The sequence below is a fragment of the Anomaloglossus baeobatrachus genome, chromosome 8 (assembly GCF_048569485.1).
Source record: "Anomaloglossus baeobatrachus isolate aAnoBae1 chromosome 8, aAnoBae1.hap1, whole genome shotgun sequence".
NCBI lineage: Eukaryota > Metazoa > Chordata > Amphibia > Anura > Aromobatidae > Anomaloglossus > Anomaloglossus baeobatrachus.
This window is the reverse complement of record NC_134360.1, coordinates 2250994-2263049: the sequence shown is the minus strand read 5'-3', so window position 1 is coordinate 2263049 and position 12056 is coordinate 2250994. Positions and strand designations below refer to the sequence as shown.

The 12056-nt window shown below is 50.7% G+C and overlaps 1 protein-coding gene across 6 annotated transcripts in view; it reads right to left on the bottom strand.

Moving 5' to 3' along the window:
• The window catches only part of IQSEC1 (IQ motif and Sec7 domain ArfGEF 1), a 1387106-nt gene that overhangs the window by 34922 nt on the left and 1340128 nt on the right, over positions 1–12056 (bottom strand). For all 6 annotated transcript variants that reach the window (XM_075321245.1, XM_075321244.1, XM_075321240.1 and 3 more), the window contains 2 exons: positions 9703–9732; positions 577–702 (listed from right to left, as the gene is read on the bottom strand). In XM_075321245.1, coding sequence (XP_075177360.1) covers positions 577–702; positions 9703–9732 — 156 coding nt within the window. The remainder of the gene's footprint in view (positions 1–576; positions 703–9702; positions 9733–12056) is intronic.

Below are 12056 nucleotides of genomic sequence, written 5' to 3'. Positions count from 1 at the left end.
CCATGGCTGTTACGGATGCCTGGTTTGATGCAAAACTGAAATTCTTCTTTTTCCTAGGGTTACAGAACTTAGAATACCAATGTAAAAAGTGTATTGTCATCAGTGGAGAGTATGTGGAATAAATGTAAAGTTTCATCATCCTATCTTGTTTCTTTCTTGGTAAAGCCAAAGACTTATCAGCGGCCCCTCGTAAAAGCTGAGATACCAGATCTATGCATTGATGGGGGGACAAACTTCCCGGACCCCAGGATCTGAACTCGCAGCCCCGTACTGCGTCTCCCGTTTATCTGCAGTTTTACGCAGCTGCAGTTATTATGCCGGTAGCGAGGCTTTCATAAGTCTATAGATTAAGGATACGTCTCATCTCTTTGATCTCCAAATCTATTTTTGGGAAGGGATGAAAGCGCCAAGTTTATAATGATAAAACAGTTTTTGAAAGCTTCTAGCCGTGCAAACTGCGTCATGTGCCCAGGAGCCCTGCGGTCTGTCCTCAGCTGGCACTGGACATCTCCGGCCGAGCCGCAGTCTGTATTAATGACGGAGACCCGACTACGCAATGTCAGATCCGATACCTACCACCAGCAGGTCATTAAACAGGAAGATTTCTCTCTGATGTAAACCAAGTTTTTGGGGTTTGTTGGGATCTGGGACTTCGAAGAGACGGCAGTAGCAGACCAGTCTTCGATGCGGTAAGGAAAGGACCTGTAGGAAGAAAAAGGGTTGTCAGAATCCAAAACTAGTGAGTTAGCAAATTCAGACTGTTATGCCGCATATCATTAACGTTGGGCGCACTGGATTTTGGTGGGGCTGCCGACCTCCTGACTCTTCCCTGTGTCAGGCATAGGTCAGGGAAGACCAGGATGGAGCATCATGACAGGCGGTCGGTGAAGAGGAGGAGCAGACATTCTCAATCTCAATGTGCCATCTTTTTGCCTTCTATGTCCATGCAGAATATATGCATGCTCTGCCACAATGAGCGTACATGTGTATGGTGGGGATATAAATCATGATGGAGCAAAAATTAAACAAAGTTAAATGGGTCTACAATGATATGGAATCTGCTTTAAGATGAACTTCTTTCATTAGAAAGTAGAGCGGGAGCAGAAGAGTCACTAAACCCTGGATCTGGAAGAGAGCAATGATCAGGAAAGCAAGTCATCAATCTGTCAGCTGCTCCGGATGTCACCACTTAGGCACCGATCCACTGAGACCGTGGAATGTCACGCCGATCCACTGAGACCGTGTTATGTCACCCTGATCCACTGAGACCGTGGAATGTCACCCTGATCCACTGAGACCGTGGAATGTCACCCTGATCTACTGAGACTGTGGAATGTCACCCTGATCCACTGAGACCGTGGAATGTCACCCTGATCCACTGAGACCGTGGAATGTCACGCCGCTCCACTGAGACCGTGGAATGTCACCCTGATCCACTGAGGCCGTGGAATGTCACCCTGATCCACTGAGACCGTGGAATGTCACCCTGATCCACTGAGGCCGTGGAATGTCACCCTGATCCACTGAGACCGTGGAATGTCACGCCGATCCACTGAGACCATGGAATGTCACGCCGATCCACTGAGACCGTGGAATGTCACGCCGATCCACTGAGACTGTGGAATGTCACCCTGATCCACTGAGACCGTGGAATGTTACCCTGATCCACTGAGACCGTGGAATGTCACCCTGATCCACTGAGACCGTGGAATGTCACCCTGATCCACTGAGACCGTGGAATGTCACGCCGATCCACTGAGACCATGGAATGTCACAACGATCCACTGAGACCGTGGAATGTCACGCCGATCCACTGAGACCGTGGAATGTCACGCCGATCCACTGAGACCGTGGAATGTGACGCTGCTCCACTGAGACCGTGGAATGTCACCCTGATTCACTGAGACCGTGGAATGTCACGCCGATCCACTGAGACCGTGGTATGTCACCCTGATTCAATGAGACCGTGGTATGTCACGCCGATCCACTGAGACCGTGGAATGTCACCCTGATCCACTGAGACCGTAGAATGTCACGCCGATCCACTGAGACCGTGGAATGTCACCCTGATCCACTGAGACCGTGGAATGTCACACCCCTCCACTGAGACCGTGGAATCTAATGCCGATCCACTGAGACCGTGGAATGTCACCCTGATCCACTGAGACCGTGGAATGTCATGCCGCTCCACTGAGACTGTGGAATGTCACCCTGATCCACTGAGACCGTGGAATGTCACGCCGATCCACTGAGACCGTGGAATGTCACCCTAATCCACTGAGACCGTGGAATCTCATGCCGATCCACTGAGACTGTGGAATGTCACCCTGATTCACTGAGACCGTGGAATGTCACGCCGATCCACTGAGACCGTGGAATGTCATGCCGCTCCACTGAGACTGTGGAATGTCACCCTGATCCACTGAGACCGTGGAATGTCACGCCGCTCCACTGAGACTGTGGAATGTCACGCCGCTCCACTGAGACCGTGGAATGTCACGCCGCTCCACTGAGACCAAGGAATGTCACCCTGATTCACTGAGACCGTGGAATGTCACGCCGATCCACTGAGACCGTGGTATGTCACCCTGATTCAATGAGACCGTGGTATGTCACGCCGATCCACTGAGACCGTGGAATGTCACCCTGATCCACTGAGACCGTAGAATGTCACGCCGATCCACTGAGACCGTGGAATGTCACCCTGATCCACTGAGACCGTGGAATGTCACCCTGATCTACTGAGACTGTGGAATGTCACCCTGATCCACTGAGACCGTGGAATGTCACGCCGCTCCACTGAGACCGTGGAATGTCACCCTGATCCACTGAGACCGTGGAATGTCACGCCGCTCCACTGAGACCGTGGAATGTCACCCTGATCCACTGAGACCGTGGAATGTTACCCTGATCCACTGAGACCGTGTAATGTCACGCCGATCCACTGAGACCGTGGAATGTCACGCCGATCCACTGAGACCATGGAATGTCACGCCGATCCACTGAGACCGTGGAATGTGACGCTGCTCCACTGAGACCGTGGAATGTCACCCTGATTCACTGAGACCGTGGAATGTCACGCCGATCCACTGAGACTGTGGTTAGTCACCCTGATTCAATGAGACCGTGGTATGTCACGCCGATCCACTGAGACCGTGGAATGTCACCCTAATCCACTGAGACCGTGGAATCTCATGCCGATCCACTGAGACTGTGGAATGTCACCCTGATTCACTGAGACCGTGGAATGTCACGCCGATCCACTGAGACCGTGGAATGTCATGCCGCTCCACTGAGACTGTGGAATGTCACCCTGATCCACTGAGACCGTGGTATGTCACGCCTCTCCACTGAGACTGTGGAATGTCACGCCGCTCCACTGAGACCGTGGAATGTCACGCCGCTCCACTGAGACCAAGGAATGTCACCCTGATTCACTGAGACCGTGGAATGTCACGCCGATCCACTGAGACCGTGGTATGTCACCCTGATTCAATGAGACCGTGGTATGTCACGCCGATCCACAGAGACCGTGGAATGTCACCCTGATCCACTGAGACCGTAGAATGTCACGCCGATCCACTGAGACCGTGGAATGTCACCCTGATCCACTGAGACCGTGGAATGTCACCCTGATCCACTGAGACTGTGGAATGTCACGCCGCTCCACTGAGACTGTGGAATGTCACGCCGCTCCACTGAGACCGTGGAATGTCACGCCGCTCCATTGAGACCAAGGAATGTCACCCTGATCCACTGAGACCGTGGAATGTCACCTTGATCCACTGAGACCGTGGAATGTCACGCCGATCCACTGAGACCGTGGAACATCACCCTGATCCACTGAGACCGTGGAATGTCACCCTGATCCACTGAGACTGTGGATGAGGGACGCGATGGAGGCGCCTGTCCATTATGAGGTGCACAAGTCAGGGAATGGAGTAAGGAACACCACAGCTCGCCATAAATGAAATAAACTGGGGGTCCCGCCGTGCCCCCGGCCCATCTCAGCTCACAACACTTTGGTGGACGTTGGAGAAACTCAATAAAAGTTGATACATTTTTCCACAACTCCGAATTGTATAAACATTTCCATGCTTTTTCCTCTTGTTTTCTGGCACAAAGGTGTCACTGAATATTATCACTCTTGGCCTCTCTATGTACGGGACGCTCACAGTCAGAACCGGATCTCATCATTGTTGCCTTTTTCTACATCTTTTTAAAGCCCAGTATAAAACCTACATAAATACATGTAGACAATCACATTACTAAACGGAGCACACCGAAATATCCGTGATGTGTGACAGACATATCGTCACCTCCGACGTATGAGATTTACAAAACACAAACATAAAACGTCCGTCCTTTCCCGATTACAGGGGCGTCTCTGCAAAACTAAAACACAGCTAAACCACGCCATCATCATCCGAGTGAGGTCCACGCTCTGGGAAGCTGGCCTCTGCTGCCTCCGCTCCTCTGCAGCCTCCGCTCCTGTGCTGTATCTGCAGCATCCGCTCCTCTGCTGCCTCCACTCCTCTGCTGCATCCGCTCCTCTGCAGCCTCCGCTCCTCTGCTGCATCTGCTGCCTCTGCTCCTGTGCTGCATCTGCTGCCTCCGCTCCTCTGCTGCCTCCGCTCCTCTGCTGCCTCCGCTCCTCTGCTGTATCCGCTCCTCTGCTGCATCCGCTCCTCTGCTGCATCCGCTCCTCTGCTGCCTCCGCTCCTCTGCTGCCTCCGCTCCTCTGCTGTATCCGCTCCTCTGCTGCATCCGCTCCTCTGCTGCCTCCGCTCCTCTGCTGCCTCCGCTCCTCTGCTGCCTCCGCTCCTCTGCAGCATCCGCTCCTCTTGCTGCCTCCGCTCCTCTGCAGCCTCCGCTCCTCTGCAGCCTCCGCTCCTCTGCTGCATCTGCTGCCTCTGCTCCTGTGCTGCATCTGCTGCCTCCGCTCCTCTGCTGCATCCGCTCCTCTGCTGCCTCCGCTCCTCTGCTGTATCCGCTCCTCTGCTGCCTCCGCTCCTCTGCTGCCTCCGCTCCTCTGCTGCCTCCGCTCCTCTGCTGCCTCCGCTCCTCTGCAGAATCCGCTCCTCTTGCTGCCTCCACTCCTCTGCTGCATCCGCTCCTCTGCAGCCTCCGCTCCTCTGCTGCATCTGCTGCCTCCGCTCCTGTGCTGCATCTGCTGCCTCCGCTCCTCTGCTGCATCCGCTCCTCTGCTGCCTCCGCTGCCTCCGCTCCTCTGCTGTATCTGCTCCTCTGCTGCCTCCGCTCCTCTGTTGCATCCGCTCCTCTGTTGCATCCGCTCCTTTGCAGCCTCCGCTCCTCTGCAGCCTCCGCTCCTGTGCTGCATCTGCAGCATCTGCTTTTCTACTGCCTCCACTGCCTCCGCTCCTCTGCAGCCTCCGCTCCTCTGCTGCCTTCACTACCTCCGATCTTCTGGGGTTATACACCGGGCGGTTATAGGATATTTATGGGATTAATCATCTAGACGTGGCCGCCGTGATCTTGTGCTTTACACTCACTGGCCTGTCAGGAACGCGTCGGGTCCTAGGAGCTTTCATCCTGGAAATTGCACGCTGAAACAAGCTGCCAATCACTCGACGCCTGAACAAAACACTTGTTCGTCAGGTGAAATGATCTTTTGGTTTAATTTAAAAAGAGTCACCATGTTGTAGACCAATTGATTGAACACTGATGGCAAAACGTAGCAATGTACTAGCGATGTTTAGGCTGAAAAAGCTCTGATAGTGATGGACCAGCCGTCATCTGCACTCGCCCAACAGCTGTAATAATGGGATTCATCCCACTGGACACTGATCTAGTGCACGGAATCTCATGTGGAGTTATACTGTGAGAAGACCCCATGTGGGCTACCACCGAACATTAGGGAATACAATCTTGGGCCTCATTCAGACATCCATGTTTACATAGGTGCAAGTCACACGTCGCGGTATGATCATCCGTGTGACATTTGTGTGTCATACATGCGACGTTCGTACGTGTGACATCCCTGTGACTGATACCGGTAAAAAATGCATGATATTGAAATGAATGGTTTTTTATGTGTAAAAGATGGGCAAAACAAAAATTAAAATTATAGATGAATATAGAAAGATAGAACAGATAAAATAGATACATAGACAGATGGAACTGATGAAATAAAGAAATAAAATACAAAAGAACATATAGAATAGCTCAATATATAGAGATATCTAGATTGTCCAGCTGTTTTACATTTTTATATATAAAACAAAAAAACCCCAAAAAAACGTGCCCCCCCCACCCCCTCAATTTTCATATCCAGCACAGGAACATCAGCAGCTGCAGACCCTCAGCTCTCTGCTGTAGCTGAGCTGGTTATAAATAACGTGGGGTCCCCTCCATTTTTCCTAAAATCAGCCAAGGTACAGCAGACAACTGGGGGTTGATATGGTTATGGTTATTTGGCTCTTTCCACCCTAACAATAGCAGCCACCCCAGAAATGGCACATCCATTAGATGCGCCAATTCTGGTGCTGGACCCAGCTCTCACCATTGCCCTGGTATGGTGGCAAACGGGGTAATATTTGTGGGGTTGGTGCCAGCTCCAGCTTGCATCAAGCCCTGGTATTAGTAATGGGTGGCGTCTAACAGACACCCCCATTACTAACCCAGTAGTTGAAAGGAGAATAAAGTAGTTTATTTGATCAAAAGAAAAAAAAAAAACTCCAGCCCTCGTTCACCAATTTATTAAGAAAAAATAAATAAAAAAAACAAATACAAAAGGTCCGCTGTAGTCCATGATGAGGTCCCACGACGTTCCCCAAAAGCAACCTGAAAAGACATAAAAAGAGAAAATTATTCACTAAATAAAGACAAGAGACGCTCTCTTTTCCTATTTATTTCCCTGTCAAATCTCTAATTGTGGTCCGCCATAATCCAATTGGGGGGTCCCAAGTCGATCCCATACTGTTGGCACATTCAATGGAGAACCGAAGTTCCCCATTGTTTGTGACAGCAGCCCCTGCAGGCACACACAGACTGCTGTGTATTCTTCCCTGCGGTGACCTGGATCTCATAAGGTCAGCACAGGTCACCACAGGGGTGGACCTCATAAGGTCAGCACAGGTCACCACAGCCCTGAGCATTATCAGTGTGTGTGCTTCCCTGCGGTGACCTGGACCTCATAAGGTCAGCACAGGTCACCGCAGCCGTGCCCTTATCAGTGTGTGTGCTTCCCTGCAGTGACCTAGACCTCATAAAGTCAGCAGAGGTCACCGCAGCCCTGCCCTTATCAGTGTGTGTGCTTCCCTGCAGTGACCTAGACCTCATAAGGTCAGCAGAGGTCACCGCAGCCCTGCCCTTATCAGTGTGTGTGCTTCCCTGCAATGACCTGGACCTCATAAGGTCAGCACAGGTCACCGCAGCCGTGCCCTTATCAGTGTGTGCTTCCCTGCGGTGACCTGGACCTCATACGGTCAGCACAGGTCACCGCAGCAGTGCCCTTATCAGTGTGTGCTTACCTGCAGTGACCTGGACCTCATAAGGTCAGCCCAGGTCACCGCAGCCGTGCCCTTATCAGTGTGTGTGCTTACCTGCAGTGACCTGGACCTCATAAGGTCAGCCCAGGTCACCGCAGCCGTGCCCTTATCAGTGTGTGCTTCCCTGCAGTGACCTGGACCTCATAAGGTCAGCACAGGTCACAGCAGCCCTGCCCTTATCAGTGTGTGTGCTTCCCTGCAATGACCTGGACCTCATAAGGTCAGCACAGGTCACAGCAGCCCTGCCCTTATCAGTGTGTGCTTCCCTGCAATGACCTGGACCTCACAAGGTCAGCACAGGTCACAGCAGCCCTGCCCTTATCAGTGTGCGTGCTTCCCTGCAGTGACCTGGACCTCATAAGGTCAGCACAGGTCACCGCAGCCCTGCCCTTATCAGTGTGTGTGCTTCCCTGCAGTGACCTGGACCTCATAAGGTCAGCACAGGTCACCGCAGCCGTGCCCTTATCAGTGTTTGTGCTTCCCTGCGGTGACCTGGACCTCATAAGGTCAGCACAGGTCACCGCAGCCGTGCCCTTATCAGTGTGCGTGCTTACCTGCAGTGACCTGGACCTCATAAGGTCTGCACAGGTCACAGCAGCCGTGCCCTTATCAGTGTGAGTGTGGGTGCAGCAGTGACGTCACGGGTTAATCTGAGTTCACAATGAACTCTGATGAACCTGTGAAGTCACAGCCGTTACACCCGCGGTAGCAATGGGGTAGCGTAACTGGGGTGTCGTCAGGGTATATCGGAGTTCCTTGGATAATCCGATGATCCCCTGACGTCACTGCACACACACACTGCTGGATACTCACCTGTTCCGGCGCTGATGTCCTGGTGCTGCTACTGCTTTAAGCTCCTTGGTGCAGTGCATATGCAATGAGTAATGAGCGGGGGTCAGAAGCGGGAGAAGGCTGCGCCGAAGACTGAAGCAATGGAGACAAGGGAGCATGGAAAATCGTGTTTTTTCACAGACACATGTTTTCTCCGGTACGTGTCACACTGATATCACACGGATCACATCAGTGTGCGATCCGTGTGACACCCGTGTTGCCGGAGAAAAAAACGGACATGTCTCTGTGTGTGTGCGCGTGTGAAAATACGGACGTGTGTGTAACTCCATAGAATGACATGGGTATGTGTGGCATCCGTGTTATAAACGGATGTCACACGTACCTGAAACATGGACGCTTGAAACCAGCCTAAAGGGAACTGTGGACAGCACGGTATATAGAAGAAGGATATACAGGACCGTGGGAAAATACTCCATATAACATGTATTTTATTCATTGATGTCCCTGGTGTCTGTATGAATTAGTCCAGTGGGCGGGGCGAATGGTGACTGACAGCTATGTCTGCAGGAACAGTGCAAGGAAGGCTGTCAACCACTGAGTAGCTCCGCCCACTGGACTCCTATCCGTATAAACTCCAGGCATTTCAATGAATAAAATACAAGGTTTACTGACACCTTCCCACAAACATTCACAGCGATCGGATCATCTCCTGATCTATAGCATCGCCTCTGTCGAGCAGATGCCATTCTCAAGGTGACAGGTTCCCTTTAAGTTATTTAGGTAAGAGTCAGGACCATGGTGTGCGGTTACCACCAGTGGAACATGTCTGAGATGATATATCAGAGAGCCACGCACATGCAGCTATGGATATACATCCTGCTGTGTGAATAGGTCACATACAGGCAAAGTACACAGAGAACCGAGAACGTCTGAATGTACAACATTGGATGACGGGGACTCGTTTTACCTGCACTTGTGGATCAGCGCCAGAAACCACCAACACTTTACACACTTCCCATTACAGCCTTATCTTAAGTATTGGTGACCGATCCTTCATTGTGGAATTCAGAGTCAGATTGATGGGCGCCCAACCTCTGGCCCTGCCGCTGATCGGCTGATCGACTGGCTCCGTGCACGAGTTCTCATATATTCAGGTGAGTCAGTGACACCTGCATTACCATCCACCACCATGTCCCACTGTGTGACTGTGCCAAACATTGGACCAGCACTGATCTCATATTATTACCCCAAGAAACTATGTTAACATACATATGGGGAAAAAATAATTTCTGGTATTAAGCAAACATTTACGAGGAGAACATCTCTGAAAAAAGAAGACGTTAGACAGACGAGATCTAGAAGCGATTAGCTAAGAATTGTGAACAAAACGAATACCTACACAGCCAAGTCCGTGGTGTAGGGATCCGATCTACAGTAAAAAGACACACACAAAGTGATTAGCAAAAAACAATCACATAAGAAACAAAGGAAATGCAACAACAAGCGGGAAATCCACACGTATCTGCAGAATTGGACACAAACACTTCATACATTGTCATCTCAGAACGTTTCACACCACAAATGAAGAACTAAGGCCTTGTGCGCACTAGGCGTTTTTGCCGCGTTTTTAGCGGCGTTTTTTACCGCGTTTTTGTGCTGAAAACGCAGTGACATTGCTTCCCCAGCAATGTCTATGGGTTTTCAGAAGTGCTGTCCGCACACAGCGTTTTTTTGTAGCTGCGTTTTTGTGGTGACCACAAAAATGCAGCATGTCAATTATTTCTGCGTTTTCCACTGCGTTTTTCACCCATTGAATTCAATGAGATGTTCAACAACGCAATGAAAAACGCATATAGCCGCGTTTCTATGACTAAAAACGCAGCTATAAACGCAATGGGTGGGCAGTAAAGTGACGTGTACAGGAAGAGGATTCCTTCTGTTGGTAAACACAGAAGCATGAATCCTCCCGGTACCGTCACCGCTGCGTCCACCTCCCGTCCTGTGCCATGTCAGCTCCGTGCGGCGCCATGTCTGGGCGGGAGGTGGAGGCAGCGGCGAAAACAAAAGTGAACAGTAGAAAAAAAAAAATGTCATATATACTCACCTATCTGCAGGGTCCCGGTGCCATGCCCGCTCCCAGCCCCTGTCTCGGTACCGCCGCTCTGGCTGTGTACAGTCTCCCCGGGGCAGGACCTTGCTTGCAGGACCTGGCGGTGGATCACCTGATGCAGTCACCTGACGCATCAGCTGATCGTAGTCTCGCCGGCTTTTTCGTGCCCGGCCGGCTATCAGCTGATCCTGCCGTCAGGGGACTTCATCAGCTGATTACCGGCAGCTCCTGCAGCGATCGGACAGGATCAGACTCCTGTCCAATCGATCGCTGCAGGAGCTGCCGGTAATCAGCACAGCACATAAGTGAGTATTATTTTTTTTTTGCACCGATGCATCAGCTGATTGTATAATCGGCTTTTATACAATCAGCTGATGTGTGATGTGATTCAGGCACTTGAAGCTGACACATCATCTGATCGCTTTGCCTTCCAGCAAACCGATCAGATGATATTGGATCCGGATTGGACGACGCGGGAGACTGACCCAGGATTACTGCGGAGGGGGGTTCTTTATTTCAATAAAGATGGAGTCACTAATTGTGTTGTGTTTTATTTCTAATAAAAATATTTTTCTGTGTTGTTTTTTTTTTTTTATCATTACTAGAAATTCATGGTGGCCATGTCTAATATTGGCGTGACACCATGAATTTCGGGCTTAGGGCCAGCTGATAATATACAGCTAGCCCTAACTCCATTATTACCCAGCTAGCCACCCGGCATCAGGGCAGCTGGTAGAGTTGGATACAGCGCCAGAAGATGGCGCTTCTATGAAAGCGCCATTTTCTGGGGTGGCTGCGGACTGCAATTCGCAGTGGGGGTGCCCAGAAATCTTGGGCACCCTGCACTGTGGATTCCAATCCCCAGCTGCCTAGTTGTACTCGGCTGGACTCAAAAATTAGGCGAAGCCCACGTCATTTTTTTTTTTTAATTATTTCATGAAATTCATGAAATAATTAAAAAAAAAGGCTTCTCTATATTTTTGGTTCCCAGCCGGGTACAAATAGGCAGCTGGGGGTTGGGGGCAGCCCGTACCTGCCTGCTGTACCCGGCTAGCATACAAAAATATGGCGAAGCCCATGTCATTTTTTTTTTCTTTTTGGGCAAAAAACTGCATACAGTCCTGGATGGAGGATGCTGAGCCTTGTAGTTCTGCAGCTGCTGTCTGCTCTCCTGCATACACTAGTGAATGGAGGATGCTGAGCCTTGTAGTTCTGCAGCTGCTGTCTGCTCTCCTGCATACACTAGTTCTGCAGCTGTCTGCTCTCCTGCATACAATGAACATTTTGAAGCAGGAAATGACATCAGACCTTTTTTTTTTTTTTTTTCCATCAACAATCTTTAATGGCATTGTGCACTGATTAAAAACGCAGTGAGCAAAAACGCAGCAAAAAACGCACCAAATCGCGGCAAAAACGCATGCGTTTTTGTCGCGTTTTTTTAGCCGCGGGTGCGTTTTTTGAGACAAAAACGCACATAAAAACGCAGCGTGAAAAAAACGCCTAGTGCGCACATACCCTAACAGGATTCCATAGACGGCTGCCGACTACCGGCGAAAAGTGTCATTACCGGATTTCATGGATCTCCTGGGGAAGTTACTGCCACGAGGAGCAAGGCCGGGGATGAGAGGGATCTTAGAAAATAA